The sequence below is a fragment of the Capsicum annuum genome, chromosome 12, assembly GCF_002878395.1.
Source record: "Capsicum annuum cultivar UCD-10X-F1 chromosome 12, UCD10Xv1.1, whole genome shotgun sequence".
NCBI classification, from domain to species: domain Eukaryota; kingdom Viridiplantae; phylum Streptophyta; class Magnoliopsida; order Solanales; family Solanaceae; genus Capsicum; species Capsicum annuum.
In genome coordinates this window covers 225970386-225995588 of record NC_061122.1, presented here as the reverse complement: position 1 = coordinate 225995588, position 25203 = coordinate 225970386, and the positions used below count along the sequence as shown (strand labels likewise).

General features: G+C 33.5%; 1 protein-coding gene and 1 long non-coding RNA gene across 3 annotated transcripts; one reads left to right on the top strand and one right to left on the bottom strand.

Annotated features, from left to right (window-relative positions):
- The first annotated feature begins 6386 nt into the window (after positions 1-6386).
- LOC107850679 (protein ENHANCED DISEASE RESISTANCE 2) lies at positions 6387-24695 on the top strand. Of its 2 annotated transcripts, none has more exons than XM_016695379.2 (22): positions 6387-7179; positions 8297-8371; positions 10076-10129; positions 13864-13929; positions 14047-14150; positions 15144-15211; positions 15294-15410; positions 15592-15632; positions 15734-15834; positions 16599-16694; positions 17101-17165; positions 17258-17329; positions 17471-17626; positions 19856-20085; positions 20168-20207; positions 20306-20460; positions 20556-20657; positions 22380-22424; positions 22511-22651; positions 23418-23513; positions 23642-23743; positions 24335-24695. In XM_016695379.2, exons 1-22 carry the CDS (start codon positions 7042-7044, stop codon positions 24443-24445), a joined length of 2175 nt encoding a protein of 724 aa, XP_016550865.2. In that variant the 5' UTR covers positions 6387-7041; the 3' UTR covers positions 24446-24695. The 2 variants fall into 2 exon arrangements, with proteins under 2 accessions (XP_016550865.2, XP_047257193.1); XM_047401237.1 differs by having other exon boundaries at positions 7162-7179; positions 14040-14150.
- On the bottom strand, positions 22582-24394 carry LOC124889465. The gene is made up of 2 exons (XR_007048480.1): positions 24258-24394; positions 22582-23218 (listed from the first exon to the last, which is right to left on the bottom strand). It is a non-coding gene; the product is annotated as an uncharacterized LOC124889465 (long non-coding RNA).
- Positions 24696-25203: the final 508 nt, after the last annotated feature.

Genomic DNA, 25203 nt, shown 5'->3' with positions numbered 1-25203 from the left:
GACATGTCATCTATTTTTTAATTAAATATTATTAATTTTTTAATATATAAATGACTTATAATAATTAATTAGGGATGATATAGTAAAATCACGGTTAAAACAATTGAAACAAACGTCATAAATATCTATTTTTTTAATTAAATATTATTAATTCTAATATATCAATGACTTATAATAATTAATTAGGGGTAATATATAAATCATGGAGCAATTAAGGGTAATATAGTAAATGACAAAGTAGTGGTCGAAGCCAAATGACTTATAATAATTAATTAGGGGTAATATAGTAAAAAAAATATTATTAATTCTAATATATAGATGATTTATAATAATTAATTAGGGATAATATAGTAAATTACGGAGCAATTAGGAGTAATATAGGCAGACATGTCATCTATTTTTAATTAAATATTATTAATTTTTTAATACATAAATGACTTACAATAATTAATTAGGGATGATATAGTAAAATCACGATTAAAACAGCTGAAAAAAACGTCATAAATTTTTAGTTTTTAATTAAATATATTAATTCTAATATATAAATGACTTATAATAATTAATTAGGGGTAATATATTAAAAAATTTATTAATTCTAATATATAAATGACTTATAATAATTAATTAGGGGTAATATAGTAAATCACAAAACAATTAGGGATAATATAGTAAATGACGAAGCACTGGTTGAAACCAGTGCAGGCAGACATGTCATCTATTTTTATAATTAAATATTATTAATTTTTTAATACATAAATGTCTTATAATGATTAATTAGGGATGATATAGTACAATCATGGTTAAAGCAGTTGAAATAAACGTCATAAATATCTATTTTTTAATTAAATATTATTAATTCTAATATATAAATGATTGATAATAATTAGGGACACTATAATTAAAAAATATTATTAATTCTAATATATAAATGACTTATAATAATTAATTAGGGATAATATAGTAAATCACGGAGCAATTAGGGGTGGTATAGTAAATGATAGGGGGTAATATAGTAATTTAATTTTTTGAATAGAATATTATTAATTTTTTAGTACATAAATGACTTATAATAATTAATTAGGGATCATATAGTAAAATCACGGTTAAAGCAGTTGAAACAAACGTTATAAATATTTTCTTTTTTAATTAAATATTATTAATTTTCTATAAATAACTTATAATAATTAATCAGGGTAATATAATAAAAAATATTATTAATTCTAATATATAAATGACTTGTAATAATTAATTAGGAAAAATATAATAAATCACGGAACAATTAGGGTGTAATATACGGTTAAAGCAGCCGAAACAAACGGTATAAATATCTATTTTAATTAAATATTATTAATTCTTATATATAATGAATTATAATAATTAATTAGGGGTAACTTAATAAAAAAAATTTATTAATTGTAATATATAAATGACTTGTAATAATTAATTGAAATAATATAATAAATTACGGAGCAATTAAGATGTAATATAGTGAATGATTTGGGGTAATATAGTAAATGAAGAGGTGGTCGAAACCACCTCTTCTATTATATAGAAAAGAAAATTTTGAAATAATGACCTAAAACCTAAATAAAAAGACAACAAATTCGAGTGAATAAAAAAAAGGAGATCTTTAAAAAATAGCAGCATTTGCTATAAAACCCACCTTCCATTGTCATATTTTACATAATTATCATTTATAACCGTTGTATTCGATTTACGCCCGTTGTATTCAATTTTACAGATAGTGTGTATTCATATAAAATTTATATGAATACAATCCTTATTTAGCCACTGCATTCGATTCACAGCTGTTGTATTCACTTTTACTTAGTGACCTGTATTCATAAAAACATAAATACACTACATATTTAGTCTCGCCAAAAACACTATCATTTTTTTTCTTATATTTTTTTCTTTTGTCGTGTTTTCCTCATTTTTTCTTCTTCTTTTTCTATTTTTTCCTATTTTTAAATTTTTTCTTTTATTTTTCTCTCTCTTCTATCTCTAACTTCATTTTCTCTTTCTTTTTTTCCTCTCTTCTTTAATTTTTTTTTATTTTTCTGTACTTATTTTCTTTATCATTTTTTTGTTCTATTTTATATTTTTTATATTTTCGGAAAATATGACTACTCAAGCACAAAATTAACCCAAAAAAGTGGATGAACTTTTCCTACATGAATTGAGCTGAAAAGTTCGCGAATTGTCGAGTATTTTTTTACCATATATATAACTCTTAGCAAAAGTCATGAATTATACTCTATATTAATTAGTATTTTGTTTTACCATATATATTTTTCTATTACTATATATTTTAGGAATTCTTTAATTATAAAATACATGTATAGCATATTCTTACCATATGTTTGATGACTCTTTACTTATTAATTTTTCTACTATCTCTTACCATATATTTTAATAAATTTTTATTTTAAATATTTTAATTATAATAATGTAATAATTAGAAGAAAAAAGTGAAAAAATAATTTTATCTATTGCGAAGAGTTTAAATGAAGGGAAAAAAATTCAAATCACTTTTCTAAGAGTCTTCACACTTTTAATATAATATATATATATATATATTTATATTATTGTAGATTATAGATAATGCAATTTTTATTTTGATTATCATTTAAAAATTATTATATCATATTACTATCTAGTAGTAACAAAAATAATTCCATTTTTTATGTAATATCAGTTTGATGTGATTTTGTGTGTCACCATGCATTTATTACTAACCGCATGTGCCTCGCATGTGTAATGTTTGATTATGTAAAATTAAATAATTTTATCTATTACAAAGATTTTAATAAAGTGTGAAAAATTATAATCACTTTTCATAGATCATTCACATTCACACTTTAATATAAGAATATAAACCTAAGCATATTTTTTAGTATAAGCACATATATATATTTTATCATTAAAAATTTTAAGTGGTTGATAGATCATCATTTTTGCTTTTGTCATGCAATACCATTTTCTCTTGCTGCCAGAGGCTAAGATAGACGCATTAATTTGAACCATATCTGTGGTATGATTATTTTTTTTTCTATATTTAAAATCTTTTTTTGTTTTAAAAGTCAAATCTTTACAAAATCATTGATTATATTCTTATTATGTACTTAAAACTTTCAAAATTTTGATACTTCTTGAATTTTTCTTATACTAACATTTTTATATTTATTTCTAAATTTTATAAATCTTCTTAAAATCAAATTTAGTTGATTTAGAATTCTTAAACTAATGAAAAAAATATTAGTTGTCATTAATTCTGATGACTTCTAATAAGAAAACGTTTTATCATAAATATATTTAATTAATTTTTAACTTTTAAATATTAGAAAAAAATAGCGAAAAGACGATTTTGTCTAAAGCAAAGCCATTTAACGAAGGGCAAGAAGTACAAACAACATTTCTAAAGATCTTCACATTTTTAATATATCGTAGATAGATGTAGATATAGATTATAGGTAGATATAGATGTAGATTTAGTAATCTTATTTTATTTTTCACTTAACGTTTTCTTCAAAAATAATAACTCTAAGGGGTCGTTTGGTAGAGTGTATTGGCAAAAGTAATGCATGTATTAATTAATGTGTATTATGAATACGTTGTTTGGTACAATTTTTAGTCAATGTATAACTAATGCAAGTATTAGTTATACACCCTATTGTGTATTAAGGTGTGTATTACTAATACCACCCATTTTCTATGTATTAGTAATGCAAAGTCTTTAATACATGCATTAACTTAGCAAATGACCTTAATACCCCTCAATTTTCCTCTCAAAATATTTCACCATTCTTTTTCTCGCTATTTTAATTTGCAATAGTGAATCTTTTTAAAACATTTCACAATTTTTTTCCCCACCATTTTAATCTACAACAATAAATAATTGATTTAAATAATTGTAACATATTTTTGCTTTGCTTCAAGGGTCTTTAAAAAGATTAAAAAAAAATTGAGACTATTTCTTAATTTTACGTCTTATATTTTATTTTTGTTTTAACTATGTTAATTCGTTGGTATAATATTTCATATGCAAAGACGAAGGTCTTGAAATTAATCCGAAACCTCTATATACTAATTCAACAATACTAATTATATTTGGGATGTCAAAAAAATTTTGTTGCAAAAAAGTGTACAAAATCAAATAATGGTATTTTTGTAAACCAACATTTCATTTATAGAAATTATGTAAGATGTATTATTTCTTATACATCAAACCAAACAATGTAAAATAAATAATACATGCATAACTAATACAAGCATAAGTAATACAAACATTACTAATACACTATATTTTACACTGATCTTATACACTCTACCAAACGACCCCTAAACTGTTTGGAAAAGTACCTTTCAAAATAATGAGTGGAACGGAGTGGTGTGGATAATGACTACGGGGTGAGGTGAATATACATATATATTCAACTATTATCTGGGGTGAGTAAGGGTAAGGTTAGTAAAACCTTTGCTTTAAACCCTATAAAATCTCAAGGCTTCAAAAAATTTTAATTGTTAATTTTATGATTTTATTTTATTTTATTTTTGACAATGTTGAATATAGTAAAAAAAGTTATTATCATTTAATAGAAATATTTTAAAACCTTGAATCAAACTACTCAAATTTTTATAATAATAAATAATATGTTTACAATAACATCTAAAGTAATGTATTGAAAACGCATGGTTAGTGTCTTATTTACTTGAATCAATTCTTACTATTATAAATAATAATATTACTACGTGAAACATGAAACATAATACTATAGTAAAAACAATAATTATGAAAAGAAAAAATTATTTAGTATCTATGTGTATATTTTTGAGGCCTCGAGTTAAAATTTAGCATTAGACATTTGACTTTAGACTACTAATTTTATTGAGACGCTCTTGACAATTGCTCTTGACAATTATATTCATTGATATTCGTCAAGATATTATCATAGTTACAATTTGATGAAAATGACAACATATCTCATTTTGTCAAAACTTACGACAATGTTGGTGCACACGTCGATCTCCTTTTCAAGCAATGTGTGCATTCATTGAAAGAAAATATCTTTGATTAATACGTCGATTTAAAGCATGAGTCAATCTATTGTTGAAAGCAAATTGAAGATGAATTTCTTATTGGTTCATTTTATTTCGCAGGCGAATCTTAAAAGAAGCAAATTAACCCTTATTCACTTGTCAAACACATATTGAATAAATTAATTAAGTCTTGTTTGTGTCTATCAATGCCAACCTATCTCGTCTTTTGATTAACCGCATGAAATCGTTCGTTTGTAATTACTATACTTCGAACACAATACGAGATAATAAAATACCATCCAAACAAGTCATTGGAAATGGTATAAAATTATTCATAAGGAACGTTGATATTAGTATATAATATGTCATGTGTTTGAATATATAGTTTTTTACTTAATCATGATCGTACATTAAATGATAAAAGTTTATGTAATTTAATTTAAAAAAAAAAACAAAACTCGACAAGAAGGTTTAAACTCATCAGAGACAAAAAAAAAATACACTAGGTGATTCTTTCCATATATTTTGGTCTTCATGAACGAAATTACTGGTACCTGTTGCTGATGGAAGGTGAGAAATATCCCGTCAAATTAATCGAGATGGAATAAGTAAAAATGAACATAGCAAGTAAATTCAAATTTATTTCTACTTACTTATTTGGGCATGAACACAACTCGACAAGAAGGTTCAAATCTCAGTGGAGATAAAATACTAGATGATTCTTCCCATATGTTTTAGTAATGACAAAGCTACTGATTCCTGTTGCTGATGTGAAGTGACAGATATTCCGTCAAATTAATTGATGCAGATAGGTAAAAATAAACAGAATACGTAAAACACAATTTATTTCTGCTTACTTATTAGGGCCCGAACGAAACTCGACAAGAAGGTTCAAACTCCAGGGAGACAAAAAGACAGTAGGTAATTCTTCTCATATATTTTTAGTTTTGATGGACAGGAGATGATAGATATCCCATCAAATTAATCGAGGCAGACAGGTAAAAATGAATAGTATAAGTAAAGTGAAATTTATTTCTACTTACTTATTTGGGTATGAACGGGACTCGACAAGAAGGTTCAAACCAAAAAAAATACGTGCTTCATCCCATATGTTTTAGTTCTGATGAACAGAGTTATTGATGTATGGTGCTGATGAAAAATGACAGATATTTCGTTAAATTAATCGAATCGAGGCGGACAAGTAAAAATTAACGGAGTAAAGTAAAATGAAATTTATTTCTAGTTACTTATTTGGGCACGAGCCCCAAACAAAGATGTGCGCGTATATTTTGACTATACAGTATACACTATATACTATAAATATACTGTACAAGTATACATACACTAGCGCCACCAAATTTCTCTCTCCTTTACTCTGTTTTTTTCCTTTTAGCTCAATTTTTTTTTTCAGAATTTTTCTCAAAGATTCGAATTTCATAGATTCGTCCTCTTTGCAAAAAATCAAATTACCTTTTTCATTAAATTTTTCAATTTTCTATTCTAGTCAACTACTTGTATTTGCAAAAATCACCGATTTTCACCATCATTAGTAAATATATAATTTTTTTCAAATTTTGAATTTTGCTGATTTGATTGAAAAGATCCGAAACTTTTCGATTCGTTACAGTAAATTTGAATTTGGGGTTTTGCTTATTGAGTTGTTTTTTCGATAACCATGTTGTTCTGGTCAGCTTTCACACACCTCGATTAATTTTAGTAGTATAGATTTTTCAATTTGTTTTAGTGAAATAGTATTTTTTTTAATTCAAAATTTGAATTTTGAATTTGGGGTTTCGCTAATTAGTTGAAAAGATCTGGTTTTTATTAATGGTGATGATGGGTATTGTTGCATAGTGGTTATTGAAGTATTCGGAAGTGAGGATTTATGCTCTTAGCTTCCGGGTATTTGGTAAATTTTTGTTAGTATTGTTATATATAGTTGTTAATTTGCTGGGATCAAGGTAGGAAAAAGGTTGTTTTTTTTTGGATTTTGAAGTTGAAATGTCGAAGGTGGTGTATGAGGGGTGGATGGTGAGGTATGGGAGGAGGAAGATAGGTAGATCGTATATACATATGCGATATTTTGTTCTCGAGACGCGATTGTTGGCTTACTACAAGAGAAAGCCTCAGGACAATGTGGTTAGTTTCTTGAATTTGAATCATTTATTTGAATTTTGAAGCTACCATAGTTACATTGCAAGTCTTGATAGGTGTCTTAAACTAAATATCTGTGTAATGTACCAAAATGGCTTTTAAATCGTGTGATCTTGTTCTTTTGATAACTGTGGTGTCCGAGCCAGCTTGATCGTGCCTCGACTAATTCCACGGGATACCTGCCACCTGCCACTAGCAATAGGTACGAGGTAACTCTGTCTGACAATGCTAGAACAGATGGGAAGAAATCACCTAGTGTTTGTTTTTGTTGGGAGTTGAACTGGAGACCTCATGGTGTTCACCTACTTCATTGACCACTAGGCCACACTTGGGTGTTTAAATCTTGTGATCTTAGACAGTAGAATGTTGGAATTAAAGAGTTACAAAATATAGAAAGAGACATACATTTTGGTACAAACTAAAAAAGAAAGTACAACAACAATATACCCAGTGTAGTCCCACAAAATTGGGTCTAGGATGGGTAGAGTGTACGCAATCCTTATCCCTACCTTAGAGATACAGAGGTTAGAGGTTGTTTCTGATAGAATTTTACAAGTCTTGGTATTCACTAGGGATATTGTGGTCTTAATCTAAAGATGTGTGTAATGTACCAAAATGCCTTTTAGTTGTGTGATCTTAGACATGTTAGGTAGAAATTAGAATGTTGCAATTAGAGAGTTAAAAAATATAGATAGAGGCTACTTTCTGAAACAGAGGGAATATTTGAATGTCGCTAGCAAATTTAGAGAACCTCTAGTGTTAGAGAACTCCAAACTACTAAATAATGGATAAAACGAGTCAAAATGGAGCAAAATGTACAGTGAGAATTCAAATATCTGACCCCACCTAGCTTGGAATTGAGCATTGCGACTTTGAACTCAATTTACTTGACCTTTTGATTTGATAGAGAATAATTTCTAAATTGAATTCTTACATAAATGATGTTTTTTCAGGATATCATCTTTGCTTAGTGTAGGATGTTGAAATGTGAGTCAAGGAACTTTGATTGGATAGTTGTTTCTAATAGTGCAGGATTAGTGGAGAAACTAATAGTCTTTTAAACCCCTTAACAATTGATTTATGATGTTGTTGTGATTATTAGGTTCCAATCAAGACACTTCCCATAGATGGCAATTGTCGGGTGGAGGACCGAGGCCTGAAGACTCATCATGGACATGTGAGTTGTTCTTTATCATTTTTGTTTGCTTTCTGACCAGTATACATGCAGTAATAACTCTTTTTGAGAGAAACTTATCAATCTAATGGAGCGTCAAGTTTTTTTTCTAGGTGTAAATGTTAATTTGTCATTGTGCATCTAGCATTTGCTTGTATGAACTTCTAATACAAACAACAACATACCCAATGTAATCGATCTGGGGAGGGTAGTGTGTATGCAGCCTTACCTCTACTTGAGTAGGTAGAGAGGCTGGACTTCTAATATGCTTGAAAAATTAGGTAATAAGAAAATGTGAGCATGGATTTTAATAATTTGATTTGTTTATTCATGATATCTGTCTTTGCGGTATATATTAAGGAGGTAATCGAGTGAAGAATGTACGACAAATGCTTTTGGTAAAACAATTCCTTTTTTTACTGTTTGATTTTTGCCTTAATTTAGGAGAGTTGTGTTTGCTAGTCAATCGCCAAATAAATCTATCAATGATAAGTGGCACAATATGCTTAAAGTGAGTAATGCTAGTATTGGTTAATCCGTCAATGGTTGAATTCAGTTATTGCTGACCTGAATGTGTAATCTTTGTTTGACACTATTTCATTGATAATCTCATTTTATACAACTTCTAAAACATATGAGAATTCAAATTTATTTAGCTTTCTACTTTGACTAAGAAGGTTCCAGATGTGACAATATCAACATTGAAAATACTGTTTTTGGAGAGGTAAATACTTGATGCTTCTTTGGTTCCAATAAAAAGTGTGGGATTTCAATATAAAAAAAGGGGGGGGGGGGGGGGGGGGGGGGGGGGGGGGATCTTATGCACAATTGTCTTAGAAAAGCCTTATGATTCATGTAAATTGGGGTTTCTTGTATTAGATTATGGAGGATGGCTTTTAGAGGAACGAATGGACAAAGGTGAACTGATCATTTGTATCTGTAGGCTGAGATTCTCCATTCTAACCCATGGGAGTTCTTCAATTTAGTAGTTTCTGGGGATTAAGGCAGTGAGACCCCCATCACCTATTAATCTTTTTGGTGAAATAAGCTCAAGGCAAGATGGATGGATAAAGTGGCCATAGGAGGATTTCTGAAGGATTCAGAGCCAATGCATTGGGGCAATAGTACAAACATATCCCATTTTCTATATGTTGATGACATATGAGTTTGTGATGTTGAGGTGGCCCATTTATAACATTTGATCAGGTTTTGTGTGACACTGCTAGTTTTTTCTCCTGCCGGAAGTTTGGATGGCATTTCAAGGAATGACTTTTATATGTATGCAGGAGACCTTTTGTTCATTCTTTCTCCCCCTTTTTTTTTGCAGACGAGGTTTTTGTGTATTTACCTTTCCATTTGTGAGGCACTTCGAAATCAATCTTGCTGTTTAGGGAAAAAATACAGTTCTATAACCTTCCTCTTCTGCTCCTTCTCTCCTCTCTCCTCTGAATGAATTCTGTGGTAGTTCATTGTCACACGAATCAAACAATCAACCATCTCTTGAATGTTGTTTTTTTTTTGAGAAATATTTGTGCAGACAATGATATATTGCAGTTGAACTCTGAATTCTGTATGATGTGCTACAATGATTTTTTTGATGCGTTTTTTTTATGCATGCCTGTTGCATAGACATGCTAAAAAATTTCTTCGAGGATGTTAATCTTATGTATATTTTTTGAGGATGTTAATCTTATGTATATCTTTCAGATGGTTTATGTCTTATCAGTTTACAACAAGAAAGACAAATATAACCGTGTCACGGTGCGTGATCTCTCTCTCTCCTCTCTGTTCTTGCTCCATACAATTTCCTTCACATCTTGAATGGGTATGCACAAGTTTTTAAACTCACTATTTGTTCTTGTTATATCTCAACATAATCTCATTTTTGAATTACGTTAGCCTCTCCTGATAGTTATGTCGTATTAGTCTAACCATTGCTGATAAAACCAATGCAGATGGATACTGAAGGCTCTTTTCTAATTTTGTTCAATTTGCAATGCAAAATATATACTGTCAGATTAAATAGCTGTCAGTGATCAGATCCGAAAGCCATCGCTAAGCATACATCACCTTTATTTGATTATTATTAGGGTAAGACAATGCAATTTGGTACAAATCTCAGGCAAGCTCGCATGACATTCACCTGATTATCATCGAGGATAAAAATATAGCTACTTTTCCCTACTCCGCAAAAAAAGAAAGATTGAAATTCTTTTAAAAAAATATAAACTTGGCCCAAAATTAAACTGTTGTAGGTCACCAGCATGAGTATGGAGAAAAACGGCAGCCAGAGTGGGTGGCTTGCAGAAGACAACGACACTTGGTGCTATTGGCTTTTGGGGGGTGGGGTGGGGTGGGTTGTGTACTTGTCTGTTTCTTTTATCAGTGAGCAAAAGATTTTCAGTATCATTAATTGCCGAGCACTAAGATGGACTAGATAGTTCTAGGCATGACAAAATGGCTATTTCAAAAATTACAATGTCTCCCTGTTCTATGTGCTACTAATGAACATTTTCTCCACATCATATACATCAGAAAAGTTACACTGGATTGCTAGATTAAATAAATTTGATGATGCCTTCCCTTCGAACATCTCTGGGTCTCTCTTTCCAGATGGACCAAAGGAATGGTTCTCCAGAATTTCCTCAACTCTTTGTTCCTTATATAAAATATCCAGTTGTTTAGTAACTCTTCAATTGTAGATGGCATAACCCATTTTATCCTAAACACGAATATAAAAACTTCCAAATCTTCCTAGTAACTGGGCAATGCAAAGTAAAATCTCTGCCATCTTCCTCCGAAATTTTCAAGTTTCACTGCGTTAAACAGCTATCGTGGGCTAAAACCCAACAGAAATAACCAACCTTTTCTTTTGAAATGTTAAATGTTGTTGATGTCCAAAACCAGCATTAAGTGCTGTGATTACATAAAAGAGGTAGCAAGTAAAGAAAAGAAACCCTGGCTATCTAAACAAAAGATTTTAAGAACTGTAAAAGGGTTTCACAAGCAGCTATCTATTCCAATTTACACCAAGAAGCTCTCAACAAAAGAACAGTTTGAGTTCTTTTGTCCTTCAAAATATTCTCTCTTTTAAGATGCTCCACCAGATGGCTGTAAATGTTGTATACCAAGCTTTCTTTAGGTGTTTGTATAGGCCTTTTCTGATCCAACAAGAGAGTAGGTCTGCTGAAGTTGGCATGGCGCATTACTACCCAAAAATTTCTGAAAGTTCACATAACCGAGAGGAGACAGAACAGTGTTAGAATAAATGATTGCAGGTTTCTGCATCAATTTCACACATGTAGAATCTGTTGAATAGTTCTAGGCCTCTCTTTTGAGTTAAAACAGCTTTCCTAACTACCAGCCATCCAAAACACATTAGAAGAGCTGAATAATTTGGAGTATCTCAATCTTAGGGGAGTGTGTGACCAATTTAGGAATCATGCCAGAATTTGATCTTCTTGCCATTGCGTATTTTGGCTGACACTTCACTGGAGAAAATTTCTGTCCTATGAATTTCCTGACTCCAGCCCATAAGTGCAATTTAGTTATTCCATGATCTTATTTACCATACTTCAACTGGATAACCCATTTTGAAAGTACTGACTCCTATGTATTAGTCAGTGTTATTCTGATCCGTTGTACTATTTGCTCATGGAAAATGCCCGGAACTCCTTGATCTTTGGCAGGACTTATATAGGCGATAGATTGCATAAGATGTATTTGGAGGCACATTGTGCATAATGAATGTGTGGATGGAAAACTGGAAGTTTCATTAACATGATGAAATTATATTTGATCAGTATTAACCAAAATTGAACTTTCTCATAAAATGGGAGAGCATGGTGGAACTCTCCTATAATGTTTCGCACAAATACAGTTTAGACGTTGGATAGAAACTAAACTGCGATTTTATCACAATTCCAAACTAGCTTCGCCAAGTAAAAATCTTTTGACATAAATTCAAATCCCTCTTTGGTGATGAGAGCCAGGTTGCTGCTTCTGGTGATTAGGGCACACGATTACATTCTAGATCTGTACTTTTATGAAAATATTTTAGCATTGAAGACTTCATTGCTGTTGAGTGACAAACTGTGATGGATTGTGCTGCATTATGGTTTCTCTTTTGCTCCTTAGATCTGGATCATGTTTCATTGGCCACCAAACTTCTGCTTTACGTGAAATCTTTATTCAAGATCTTTTTTGTCAGCAAATGAATCTTGATTAACAAATTTAGCAGTAGGAGATAGAGCTGTGAGGGTGCAGTAGGTTATCCAGATCAGTCCCTATATATTTTCCCCCCAATCCCCACCCCCCACCCTTTTTTTAAATAATAATAATAATCAGTCGGTATATATTCTTGTACAGATGCTAAAAGATCCATCCAAAAATCTGTGGCATATACATCCTTGAGATTGCACCTCATGGCAGTTGATACACTTGTACTTGAGCTTAGATACAAATTTTCAGCCTTTCATTCAAAGCATCTGTTGTTTCTTTCTGTCCACAGTACCCACAGAGCATCGAGTGGTATGATGCTCCAGATCTTATTTTCCTCTTTGACCAATTTCATTGTATTCGAACATAACAGAAGATCTTTACGACTTTGGCATTGTCCAATGTAGTCCAAAAATGTTTAAGAATAGCCTTCACAGTTCTAATGCTACTAGTTGGCGAACTAGGTGATCAATATTTCGTTAGCTTCTCCACACAGGTAGCATCTGTTGCAAAGTGTTAAACCCCTTTGCAGATCATACTGGGTTAAACATGCATTGGGAGAAGCCATCCAATTAAAGCATGCTATTTCAATTGGGGTATTGTCCTCCTGTCTGTTGCCAGTAGTTCTGATGTAGGAGATCAAAGTGCCACGGCAAACCTAGACTGTGAACTTTCTACCTCTCTAATACCCTTTGATAAATATGTTTCGAAAGAATGGATCTTGGGCCTAACTCAACCTCAAAAGCTAGCTCATGAGGTTACGATTGCCCAAGTTCATATAAGGAGACCCAGTACCTATCCTTTTTCGATGTGGGACTCTTAACAGTGCTTCTGTGCTTCTATCTCTCTGGTGAGCAGTCCACTTGACCAGTCAGGTTGCCTGAAGGTTGAGTTGCTCAACCTCTAGGCTCTAGCTTGTTAAGGTCAGTCAAACTGTTTTATTTCTCAGTCAAAACACTGCCTTCTGAAACTGAGAGCCTAACCATCACTGGGGTGCAAACTGTTTTTTGTTTTTGAGAATTGGTAATTGTATTAATAAAAAACATCAAGAAAGTGCAATCAAAAGTATTTACAGAACAAAAGCCCTTCTCTTCTTAGACGGATCCTATCAGGTCTATCAGTTTCTCTTTTTACACTAGTTCATTTTGATCTTCTGAATAGAGCTTTCTTTATCGTCAAAGCACCTCATATTTCTTTCCCTCCAAATAGACCGCCAAATACAGGAAGGTCTGGATATTGAAGAAAATTTATTCATACTAACCATTATCTTGTTCCAGATGGCAGCTTTCAACATTCAGGAGGCACTTATTTGGAAAGAAAAAATTGAATCAATCATTGATCAGGTTGTTTTCTCTTTTGCATTAAAGCTGCCCCTTGACGTTTCCTCCTAAGATATACAGTTCTTCCGCCTCTTCTTGTCTCGATATACTTGGAGGTAGTAATATGTCTTCAGTTTGCAGCATCAGGAGTCGCAAGGAACTAATGGCAATAAGTACATTTCATTTGAGTATAAATCTGATATGGACAACGGGAGGAATGCTTCCTCATCAGATCGTGAAAGTCAGTAAGTATTCTGCTTTTACCTTCTGCGGGTTATGGAGGTGCTGGTATATTGTGTCTATTTCTGTTACTTTTCTCTTTTGAAGTTAATTTAGCTCTTGACTAGTTGCTGCATCAGTAAGTTTGGATTTTAAATCTAGCTGTCAAAAAATATAGCTGTCAAAAAATATGTGCAGACAAAAGAGTGAGTTTGCCAAATACTTCTTATTGGGGTCAATATTTGCTGATATTTGTTCATTGAAGAGATCAAGTCCACTATTAAATAGATTGGCCAAAATCAGAAAGCAAAGCTAAATTTACTAAGATCTATCTTTTTATTATCCTTGGGCCTCTTACCTTTCTTTGGTAGCCTGGACAGGGTTGTGGCCTTGGCTTCTTATACTTTATCAATACAATTGCTCCATTTTGTTTTGGTGTCGTTATTAGTTGTATTGATAAGGTCTATGAGAACAATTAACCTACTTCTTGAGGAAAAACCTAGTTAATAAGTGATGCATGTCCACCTTAATCCAAGACATTGGGGTCCTTAAAATGGACCGGGTCTGGCTGCCCTCAATCCCAAACTTAGTGACTTTAATTGGCATTTTACCTTTAGGTTTGATCTATTTTCATGAGTTTTTAGAAGTGTTTTAAGGCTTTTAAAAATGCGAAAACGTATATCCTGTAGTGCATTCATGTTTCAAGTATCTTATTTTTGAAAGCTAAATCACCTTCTGGTTTTGCTTCAGAAATTGGTGTAAATTGACCCTCGATGAATGATAGAAGGCCTTCAGTTTTGGAGGACCAAGCAACTAATTATGCTTACAATGCTTGTGTAACACACGATAGTAATTTGGAATATTATAGTTCCATCCTCGATTGTGCCTTTTGCACACACAGCCGCACATGACACATCTTATAAAATTTATGTAGCAATGTAGCACATATATTTTAGTCCAAGTACTTATCTTTCAACTGTTCCAGCCATTACAAATGTAATGCTTGCCCAATTTTATAGGTTTAGTGCTGCTGAGGATGAAGATGATTCTCATCCAAATTTGCTACGAAGAACAACCATTGGAAGAGGTTGTTATTTGTCTCTTGTCTTTGTCTTGTTTTGCTGTCTACATGTTTGCTCAACAATCCATTTTGCATCTTTAATGGACAGGTCCTCCCGAGTCTGTATTTGACTGGACCAAGGAAATTGATTCTGATTTGGCAAACCAGAATGGGAGTAACCAGGCATTCTCCAGAAAGTACTGGCGTTTACTTCAATGCCAAAATGGTCTGTTTAATGTTTTCTTCCGTTTTCTCTTCCTGTAAGCATGCGTTATCTGGCCATGATTTGAATTTGTGTTCTTTTATATTGACTTTCGTGTTTTTCAGTATGGTTAAGCTTTACAACATATAAAATGGTATCTTCATAGACCATTTGACAATTTTCCTCCACTAATCTGTGAATGCAGGCCTTCGCATTTTTGAGGAGCTTCCGGATGGCGATTTACTAGTATGAGTTCATCTTTGTGTTCTATGCTGGCTCAAGCATTCCTAATTTGCAGAAATATGGTTTTACAGGGTATTTTCATATAGTCCTCTTTCTCTGTGTAGCCAAAAAGCTGTAGTAGAGCAATGAAGGCTGTTGGGGTTGTGGAGGCTAGTTGTGAAGATATATTTGAGCTTGTTATGAGCATGGATGCAACACGTTTTGAGTAAGTAATGTGAACTGTCTAATTATTCATTGCTGTCTTCATATTTACTTTTGTTCCAAAGTGCTTTTGTTGTTCATAGATAGGTTTATTTCAGGAAATTATCATTAAACTGTTTTGTTACGAGCTCTCAATTACCAGTAATTCATGATGGCTTAATTTTGTCTCGTATTTTTACCAATTTCAATTAATTTGTGCATTTTGGTATCCAGAAGTTGCTGGTCCTCGATGTGTAGCTAGTCTAAGCAAGACCCTTTTGGCTTTTGTTGGTTACACTAGAGCTTACTAGGGACTAACTCTCAGCGTTCCATTTAGGTGATTGTAGAAACGGTATAGGGTAATAGCATTCATAGATTGCGTGATACCTCCCAAGTTATTGAGAATTAAATAGTGTTTAGAAGAACTTCGGAAAAAAATTAACTACAAACTTGTAATTAATAAGGATTATCCTTGGTATATCTTTATGCGGTTAAAGGATCCTTTCCATATTTAAGTTGAAATTGGTTGAGGGGCAGGCCCGTTGTCCACCTTGTTTCGAACCTTGCGCCACTTGCCTTCGTGGTTTCTTGGTTATGTCGAGCACTTCTTTCAGATGCTTATTGTGAAATATGAAGCATTCTTTTGATTTTTCTCAATTTGGGGAACTGAGTCTCTAGACAAGGTGACTATATGCAGCCATTAAAAAGCATAACATCTCTGTTAACTTGATGGTAAAGTCATTATCATTACATGGTTTGGTGTTCAGGCTCTAACTGCTGGTCTAACAGGTGGGACTGCAGCTTCCAGTATGGTAGTTTAGTTGAGGAGGTAGATGGACACACAGCAATACTCTATCACAGACTTCAACTTGACTGGTTCCCTACGTAAGATTAAAGACTTCTCTGTTGTTATGGGTGCCTATCTACGTTGTGTTTCTCATTTGACTGCTGCTTTAGTTGGGTTAAATTAGCTCCAGCAACAACATGAGTTGAATGGATCTCCTAATACACTGGTTCTAAATCACCATCAGAGTTCATGCATCTCCTAGTTTTTTTTGTTTTTTCTCTTACGAATGTAGTTAAAATTATGATTTTCTTTAAATTAGCCTCCCCACACTCACAAAAAGAAAGATAAATGTCGTTGCAAAATTTCAGTCCAATCAATCAAGTACGCCCCCATCCAAACTACTTGTAATCGGCTGTATGAATCCCTGTAACCTTCCGCTCTATGCTGGCCCAAACTTTTTCGAACGATTGTTGGTATTTAGATTGACATTAACTGTGTTTGCAGGTTGGTATGGCCTCGTGATCTTTGTTATGTACGTTATTGGCGTCGAAATGATGATGGAAGTTATGGTAAGTATACCTAAAGGTTCTTATTCTTCTCCATTTATCTTTCATTCCAGATTATTTATGACTATACTTCATCTGTTATCATTATTCTGCAGTTGTGTTATTTCGTTCCAGGGAGCATGAGAATTGTGGTTCGCTACCTGGATATGTTCGAGCTCATGTTGAGAGTAACCTCTATTTCTTCCACTCATTTAGTTTGTTGCACTGAATGCATATGAAAAACCATTGGATTGATGATTCTCTATACATCCGACATAAATATTCTGAAGGTTTTCTTTCATATTCTAACCAATTATCACCACTTACAGGTGGTGGATTCAATATTTCTCCACTCAAACCTCTTAATGGGAGGCCCAGAACACAAGTGCAGCATCTTATGCAGATCGATTTAAAAGGATGGGGTGTGGGCTATGTCTCGTCATTCCAGCAGCATTGTCTGTTCCAGATGTTAAATAGTGTGGCAGGTTAGCTTTTCATACTCTGCTGAACTAACATAGTTGAGAAACTTCAAGTTTGTTATGGCATACTTTGTCATTTGCATTAAATTTGTTAAAGCATCATCTATTTATGATATATAGTGGTTGGTGTTGGAAAGTAACTAGTGCTTGTAAGCAATTTCAGGAAGTTCCAACCTTCTTCCGCCTTCGCTTATTGTAGCATATAAGATGGTGGAATTGACAGTTGTTTGGTCAACGGTAAAGCAAGATGGGAAAAGTAACCAAGTTAATGATTCTTTTCCCTTTTGTTTTTAATCACATAAATTTTCAAAAAAATAGTAGTACAACCAATATGGATGGTCTTCTAGAAGTAACAAAGTTTATTTGTTGTGTGCATGGAAAGGGATAATGAAGGGGGTTTGGGAGAATTCTCTAAATAAATCGAATTCCTAGTTGGGAATGGAATTTACATATATCTTTGTCTGGTTATTTTGTGGGAGTTAACATTAAAGGTGATGTTTCCAGTTTCCACAGTTGTACTCTACAGCAAGCCACGAGAAAGCGAGATTGGCATACTTGTGAAGGAGTACAGGTGGAATATCTTCGGATATGTTATTGTGGATTGGGAATAGATGATATGGAGAAGCTCCGCTTGTAATATGGAGAAGCAATCTTGGGGAGGGGAAGGGTCCACATCCGGGAGGACCCTTTCGTTCTAACTACAAATAATTGGTGAATAGGAACTCATAAACAATTTATGGAGAACCATTTGGAAAATGAACACAGCCTAAGAAAGTGATCTTATTAACTGGTAGGCATGTTTGGTGGCCATTCTTGCACCTAGTATTTTAAGGAAGAAGAGGAATAAATTGATCATTTGGTGTTGTATGTTAAGATGGGTGTTTTTTTTCTTCTTTTGGGAGGTGGGGGGGTGGGGGTGGGGGGTGGGTGGGGGGGACGACAAGGATCACCTACATTGAGTGGAAATATCTGAGAAAGGCCTTTGGAGGAGAAGTGATATTGGAAAGAGAGAAAGAAATGTGAAAGATTGTGCCGGCTTGTTTTGGATGATTTGGAGGAAGATGAACAAAGTATTTTTTAGAGGAATTAATCAGCCTTATGGAGGATCTGGAGACCTTTGACGTTTTGTTCATATCGTGTAAAGAGATGTTCCTTTTTATATAGATCCTACCTTTGACTTTTTTTTAAAATTTTTTTGACAATAACTGTGAACTATTACCATGATGACAAATCAATTACACCTAAAGAGCATCCATTATCTTGACATCACTTGCCAAAATAATGGACCTCAAGAACACTAAAGTACAAACCAAATCAAATGAAGAACCACACTGTCTACCTTTCGCTGTTTCTCTAAAAATTTCTACTCTCTCTTTGATTACATATTGAACCTACTGTATAACAAAGTTTGTATTTACATGTACTCCTTTGAAAATCTTGTAGTTCCTAGCCATCCGCACTTGATAAATAAGTGCTCCATAAGTTGCAGCCACCACCACCTTTTTAAACAGATGCCAATGCTTTTGCTTGATCATCTGCAACATCTCATGTACACTGCGAAGTGGCAGATGAATGTCTAACCATGCTTGTAGTGCCATCGAAACATCTTTGATCCATCCGCATCCAGAAAAGTGATGAGTGGCATTCTCCAGGTCATTGCAGTGACATAGCTCACACACCACGTTCTCCTGCATAATTCCTATTCTCTGCAGCCTGCTTTTGGTCAGTAATCCTTAGCAGCTAACCAAAGGTTAAACCTGTGCTTGGGTAGAGCAACACTACACCAGATAAGTTCTACTATTTCCTGTTTAGGTTGAGTCCCTATAAGAGCCCAATAGCATGTAGATACAGAGTACATTCCATTTGCTGTCAAACAAAACCTCCCAGCATTGTACCAGCTCACCATCTTAAGTTTCAACTTATGCAAGGTTCTCCAATACCAGCTGCAGTCTGCTGGTGGTGAAGCACTCCAGCAGTTATCCACGTTGCTCATAGAAACTCCATTCCAGACGTTTTGTTTATACCGTGTAAAGAGGTGTTCCTTCTTATAAAGATAGTTGGATAGAAATCTAGAAGCTTAATGCTGACATGAAGTTGTAAATTTCGGCATCATATTTTGGCTATTAATGAATTGATCTGATTTATTAAAAAAAATGAAAAAGTAACTGTACTTTCTTGACTGATATTTTGAAGAAAGCTTAATGTGTAACTTACATTTAAACTATCCTCCTTCAGGACTTCGTGAATACTTTTCTCAAACTGATGAAAGGACTGCTGCTCCAAGAATCCCAGTTATGGTTAATATGACATCTGCTTCAGTTTCTTCCAAGAAGAATCAAAAACTCCAGGACACTCCTCATCGTCGTACTCATTCTTTGGATCAAATACGAGCTGCAAATAAAAATGCGTCAATGATGGATGAGTATTCTGATGATGAGGAGGATTTTCAAGGGGCTGATCAAGAGGTTTGGACTTTATATATATTCATAGTACTTTAGGAATCCCTTCATAAATACGTGCTGAGGACGTGACTTTGAATTTTTGCAGGCAATGCCACCTAGCCCTGAACATGAAATGAAGAAAACTGGTATGTGCTGTCCCATATGTACCGTGTTCGTAGTATTTACTAAATATTTGTATTGTCTGCGCAGGTTCTTTACTGACAATAGTTTTGTACTTGTGTAGCACTCGAAGAAGAACCTTTGGATCAAATTGATTTTTCCATCTTTTCGGGTAACCTTCGACGTGATGACCGTGATAATAGTCGTAACTGCTGGAGAATATCTGATGGAAATAACTTCAGAGTTCGTAGCAAGAACTTTTGTTATGATAAATCAAAGGTCCTTTAATTGTTTCTCATTTCCTTGATAATCTCTTTGGTTTTTAGATAATCTATGTTCTCATGCTCTTAAATCTTTTCGGAAAATGCGTGTAGATTCCTGCTGGTAAACCTCTGATGGATCTTGTTGCTGTTGACTGGTTTAAAGATACTAAACGGATGGACCATGTTGCTAGACGTCCTGGTTGTGCAGCACAAGTAAGTAATACATTATTTTAGTTTCAAGGGAATGTCTTACTCATTAGGGTATTTTGTGTTTATAACTGAATGGATAATCAGCAATAGAAAACATCACATTTCAGTGAAGATGTTTTCCTCATTTTCATTTGATCCAAATAGAAAATGCTGAAAGGAAGAAGTAATGTCATAATCACATGCACACACACACACACCGTTTTCATTTAAAAAATTCAGGAAAATAGCTCATTCGGTGAAGGCTATGCAGAAATAAGAGACGCATTGAAAGAATGAGAAAAGAATAATATCATCTCTTGATTTGCTTTTGCATGACTGTGTTTTCTCGATGGAGAACACTTGCACTGTGTATACATAGACATTGCTACTACTATCTAAAACTCTCCCTCAAGCCGGTGTATACAAGTCATAATTCCGTGGTTGTTACATATGTAACTAATGGTGGGACAAGTGAAGGATTAGTTGAATATATCTGCAAACTGATATATGTGACTTCACAAAGTTGCTAAAGTTTCTCCTATAAGTTCTTTTATCTGAATGGATTTAGTTCTTTCATGAACACCAAACTCAATGTAATATGAAGAGCAGCTGATTATCACACTATGATTCCATCTAGCTTACTTCTCCAAATTTCAATTCTTTGGGCAGTTGTTTGATCCATGTGGTTGCACTTAACTAGCAACCACATTTTTTCCTACTCGTCCAAGGCACCAAATTACCTCCAATTAGAATGCAATATAGAAAAGTAGTGTGTCTATTAATAACCACTAGGTTTGGGAGTAGTCTAGTGTTCCTGAACACACTTTCTCTCTCATAATAAAATCATTCTTATTTTGTTCTTCAAAGACATTGAAGGTTATCTTATGACCTTGTGTTCTCCCAACAAGTACTTTGTCAAATTAAATGATTCAAACTAGGATGAAGGTTGTGTTTCGTGAAGCTTCACTACTAGGAAAGGAGAATATTACATTGAGATAAAGGGAGAATAAGGAAGATTAACTTTTGAGACATGGAAATGAAGTTAGTTGTTACTATTTTGAGATACCCAAAAGCATTGTCTCTTTTTTTAGACAGGTAACATAGCTGCCTTTGTACTTTACTCTTCAAAAAATATTGATGAAGTTCAACAGGCCCCTTTTTATTCTTCTTAGTCAACAACAACAACAATAACAAACCCAGTGTATTCCCACATAGTGAGGTCTGGGGAGGGTAAGATGTACGCAGTCCATACCTCTACCTCTAAAGAAGTAGAAAGGCTGTTTCCGATAGACCCCGGCTCGAGACACTTTATTCTTCTCAGTCGCTTTAATAAATTAGAAATAGTGGCTTACATCTTTTTATCAATTTTGTTTCACTTTTAAGCAATAATTTTGGTCAGATTTGTTGTGCTGATCATTATAATCCCAACAATGAACTTCAAAAATCAGAAGTCCATATTGCCATAGGATAGAATTCAAGCCCCTGTGATGGACTGTTAATTTTCACAGGTTTCTGGTAATTGGCCTATGTTGGGGTAGGGATCTAGAAGACCTGCATGGTTTGCTGGGTTATGGTTTCTTAACCAAGGGCAGACATATTCCTAAGCAAAGTGTGATCCTGCTTAAGTCACCAATCATGTGCTTTGTCTTCGTACATGCTAGCAATTTTAGCTGTAGCACTTAAGCCTATTTGTAGTCAGTAGATCAAGTGTCATATCTTAATTTGTCTTTGTGCATTTATTTCCAGGTTGCTTCGGAAAAAGGACTGTTTTCTTTGGTTGTAAATGTTCAAGTAAGTTATTCCACTGCTACTTTCTGTTTTGAGTTAAACTTGCAAGTGCCTGGGGATGAAATAAGTAAATATTTGTCTTCTTAAAGGTTCCTGGATCAACACACTACAGCATGGTTTTCTATTTTGTCATGAAAGAGTTAACATCTGGTTCTCTTTTGCAACGGTTTGTTGATGGGGATGATGAGTTCCGTAATAGTAGAATGAAGCTCATCCCATCTGTGCCGAAGGTACCTTTATTTCTATTGACTTTCTGAATAACTTCCGGTAGTAGATGTTCATTGATGATGTTTCTGATACTACGGCGAATACAACCATACAGATGCTTTTAACTAGTTATGATTCTATACGATCCTGGGACAAATTTGATGGTTTGACTTTAAACACATCTCTTCAGAAAAAATCTTTTATCAGTAATAGAAGCAAGTACACGTCTTGTGTTTAAAAAACTCATAACTTGGCCGAAGAGCTGGTCAGCTGAGATAGATAATTGTACTCAGGTTCATGCGATGATTTATGGGTAAAGGATGACAACAGAACAGCATAAATCAACTTATTTTTTTGAGAATGAATAAGTGAAATAACTCGAAGAGCTAATGAGTAAAGATGTAACACAGATTTTACTTGAGAGATCAGGGACACTATCTCGTAATGAAACATATTCGACTCTTCTTTCAAGAGGATGTTCTCTGTTGAGATTCTTGTGCAGTTCTTTTCATCAGAAAGTTTATTGGCTCTCTGCATTGAAATTTCTGCTTCTATTCCCGAATTTGAAGTTGCCAGTGCTTGACCAATCTCTGCAAATAAAAGTAGTTTGATGCCATAACAAGTTTCCTTTTACAACATGCATATGATCATCAAATGCATGTTAAACAGATATACATGCTGAAACATGTTGGCTATCTTTTAGAGATTTTTTTGTGTTCTCCACTTCCCTCCTATATCTTTATGACAATGTGTGTGTGTTTAGAATTGACCTCTGTCATGCACATGAAGGGCTCATGGATTGTGCGTCAGAGTGTTGGAAGTACCCCTTGTTTACTGGGGAAGGCTGTTGACTGCAACTACATCCGCGGTCCCAAGTATTTGGAGGTAAAGAATTCTTTCCCCTTTCTTTCTGTTATTTTAACATGTAGAAAAACATTTTACCATACCTATATCATCAGGTTAAAAAAAAAAGTTAGGCTCGAATTTGATGATGTGTTATTTATGTTCTGTAGATTGATGTTGATATTGGTTCTTCCACTGTGGCAAATGGAGTTTTGGGACTTGTGATCGGTGTAATTACGAGCCTAGTAGTTGACATGGCTTTTCTTGTACAGGTATGTGAATAGACCTTCACCTGCAAGATTTCATTTACTTGATGATAAATTGATCCGGCAGTTTGCTAAACTCTGACAATGTACATTCGGTCCACCTAAGTAAATCTCCAGTAATACTATACGGCATCTTGAACTTAAGTATATGTAGTACATAAAGTAGATAACAATGCCAAATAAACTATCAAAAGGAAGCATTTGCACTACTTAGAAGGAAATAACAAAGGCAATCTTTTACCTGCTTAGTAATGAATATTGTTTAAAAGAGATATCCCAGTGTATTCTTTTAGTTTGGCCATTGTATTTATCGTATATGTTCATGATTCTTTTTTTACGAGCATTCATTTCTCTAATTTAAATTTTCCTTACTAGTAGTACAATTCACATCCCAACCAACCCCATGCATCCCCGTTCCCTAATGACAGAAAGAAGCTGAAATAATTGGGATTGATGTATTTGACATTTTCTCCGAGGTCAAGCAAATTTATAATTCATCTTTTCGCTAAAACTTCCTTACTTGTTGTAATCCTCTCTGTGAGGTTGTGTCTATTATATATGCTGAATCTGATGATCTAATTCGCTAATTTATGTTAGGGAAACACCCCGGATGAATTGCCTGAGCAACTAATAGGCGCTGTACGTGCATCTCATATAGAACTCTCATCTGCCATTGTACCAAAGTTGGAGCCTGATACTTCGGAGTAGGTCAAATCACACCCATAGTTAACCCTCATCGGAGGTTGATTCTTGAAAGATATGTATACAATAGATGTAGTTCGTTATCTACTTTTCCATTCATCGCGCTCTTAAAATTCATTTCAGCTCAGAATGGAGCCGTGTCTGTATAGACGTTTGACTTAGATTCTTTTCTGAGCTCATTCAATTGTCAGTGAGAGCAATGAATACCGTTATTTCCGGTGCTGATACATAATAAATAGCGCGAAGTTGGATTTGATCGTCTGCTCTCCCATCGTTGTTTTTCTTTACGTAAATGAATTCTGTCTCTACAGATATGTGAATTATACCATCTTTTTGTCAATTTTCCAGTTGAATTGACATTGTCCTCTTGGTGATGGTTATCGTTATGTCTTTTTTTTTTTTTTTTTTTTTAAATTTAATTTAATTTTTCAAATTTGTCAGGTACTTTTAGCTTGCATATGATCTTTTTTGGCTGCAAGGGTGAATTTGTGAGGTGATGGATCAAGATAAGCAACAAGTGTTGAATATTTTGCCAACCCAGAAAAAATCCAAACCAAACCATCAAAATCTTCCCAAACTAGGGACAAATTTTTGAGGCTTTGATTTTATTGTACTATTTACTACAATAGTTTCAAAAAAGAAAAAAAAAAAAAAAGAAGAAAAATCTTTCAATTTCATCCATTGAAATCCCAATCCACCCCAATTCATTCCCTTCCATACAAATTTCACCTCCCTTAAAACTTTTACACCCTTATTATTTTACT

Bases quoted from the DNA above. Each gene is read 5' to 3' on its own strand.
- LOC107850679 (XM_016695379.2), top strand. From the start codon at position 7,042: ATGTCGAAGGTGGTGTATGAGGGGTGGATGGTGAGGTATGGGAGGAGG. The intron at 17,166-17,257 runs GTAAGTATACCT...ATTATTCTGCAG, and splicing joins AAATGATGATGGAAGTTATG to TTGTGTTATTTCGTTCCAGG. The intron at 23,514-23,641 runs GTAAAGAATTCT...TATGTTCTGTAG, and splicing joins GCGGTCCCAAGTATTTGGAG to ATTGATGTTGATATTGGTTC.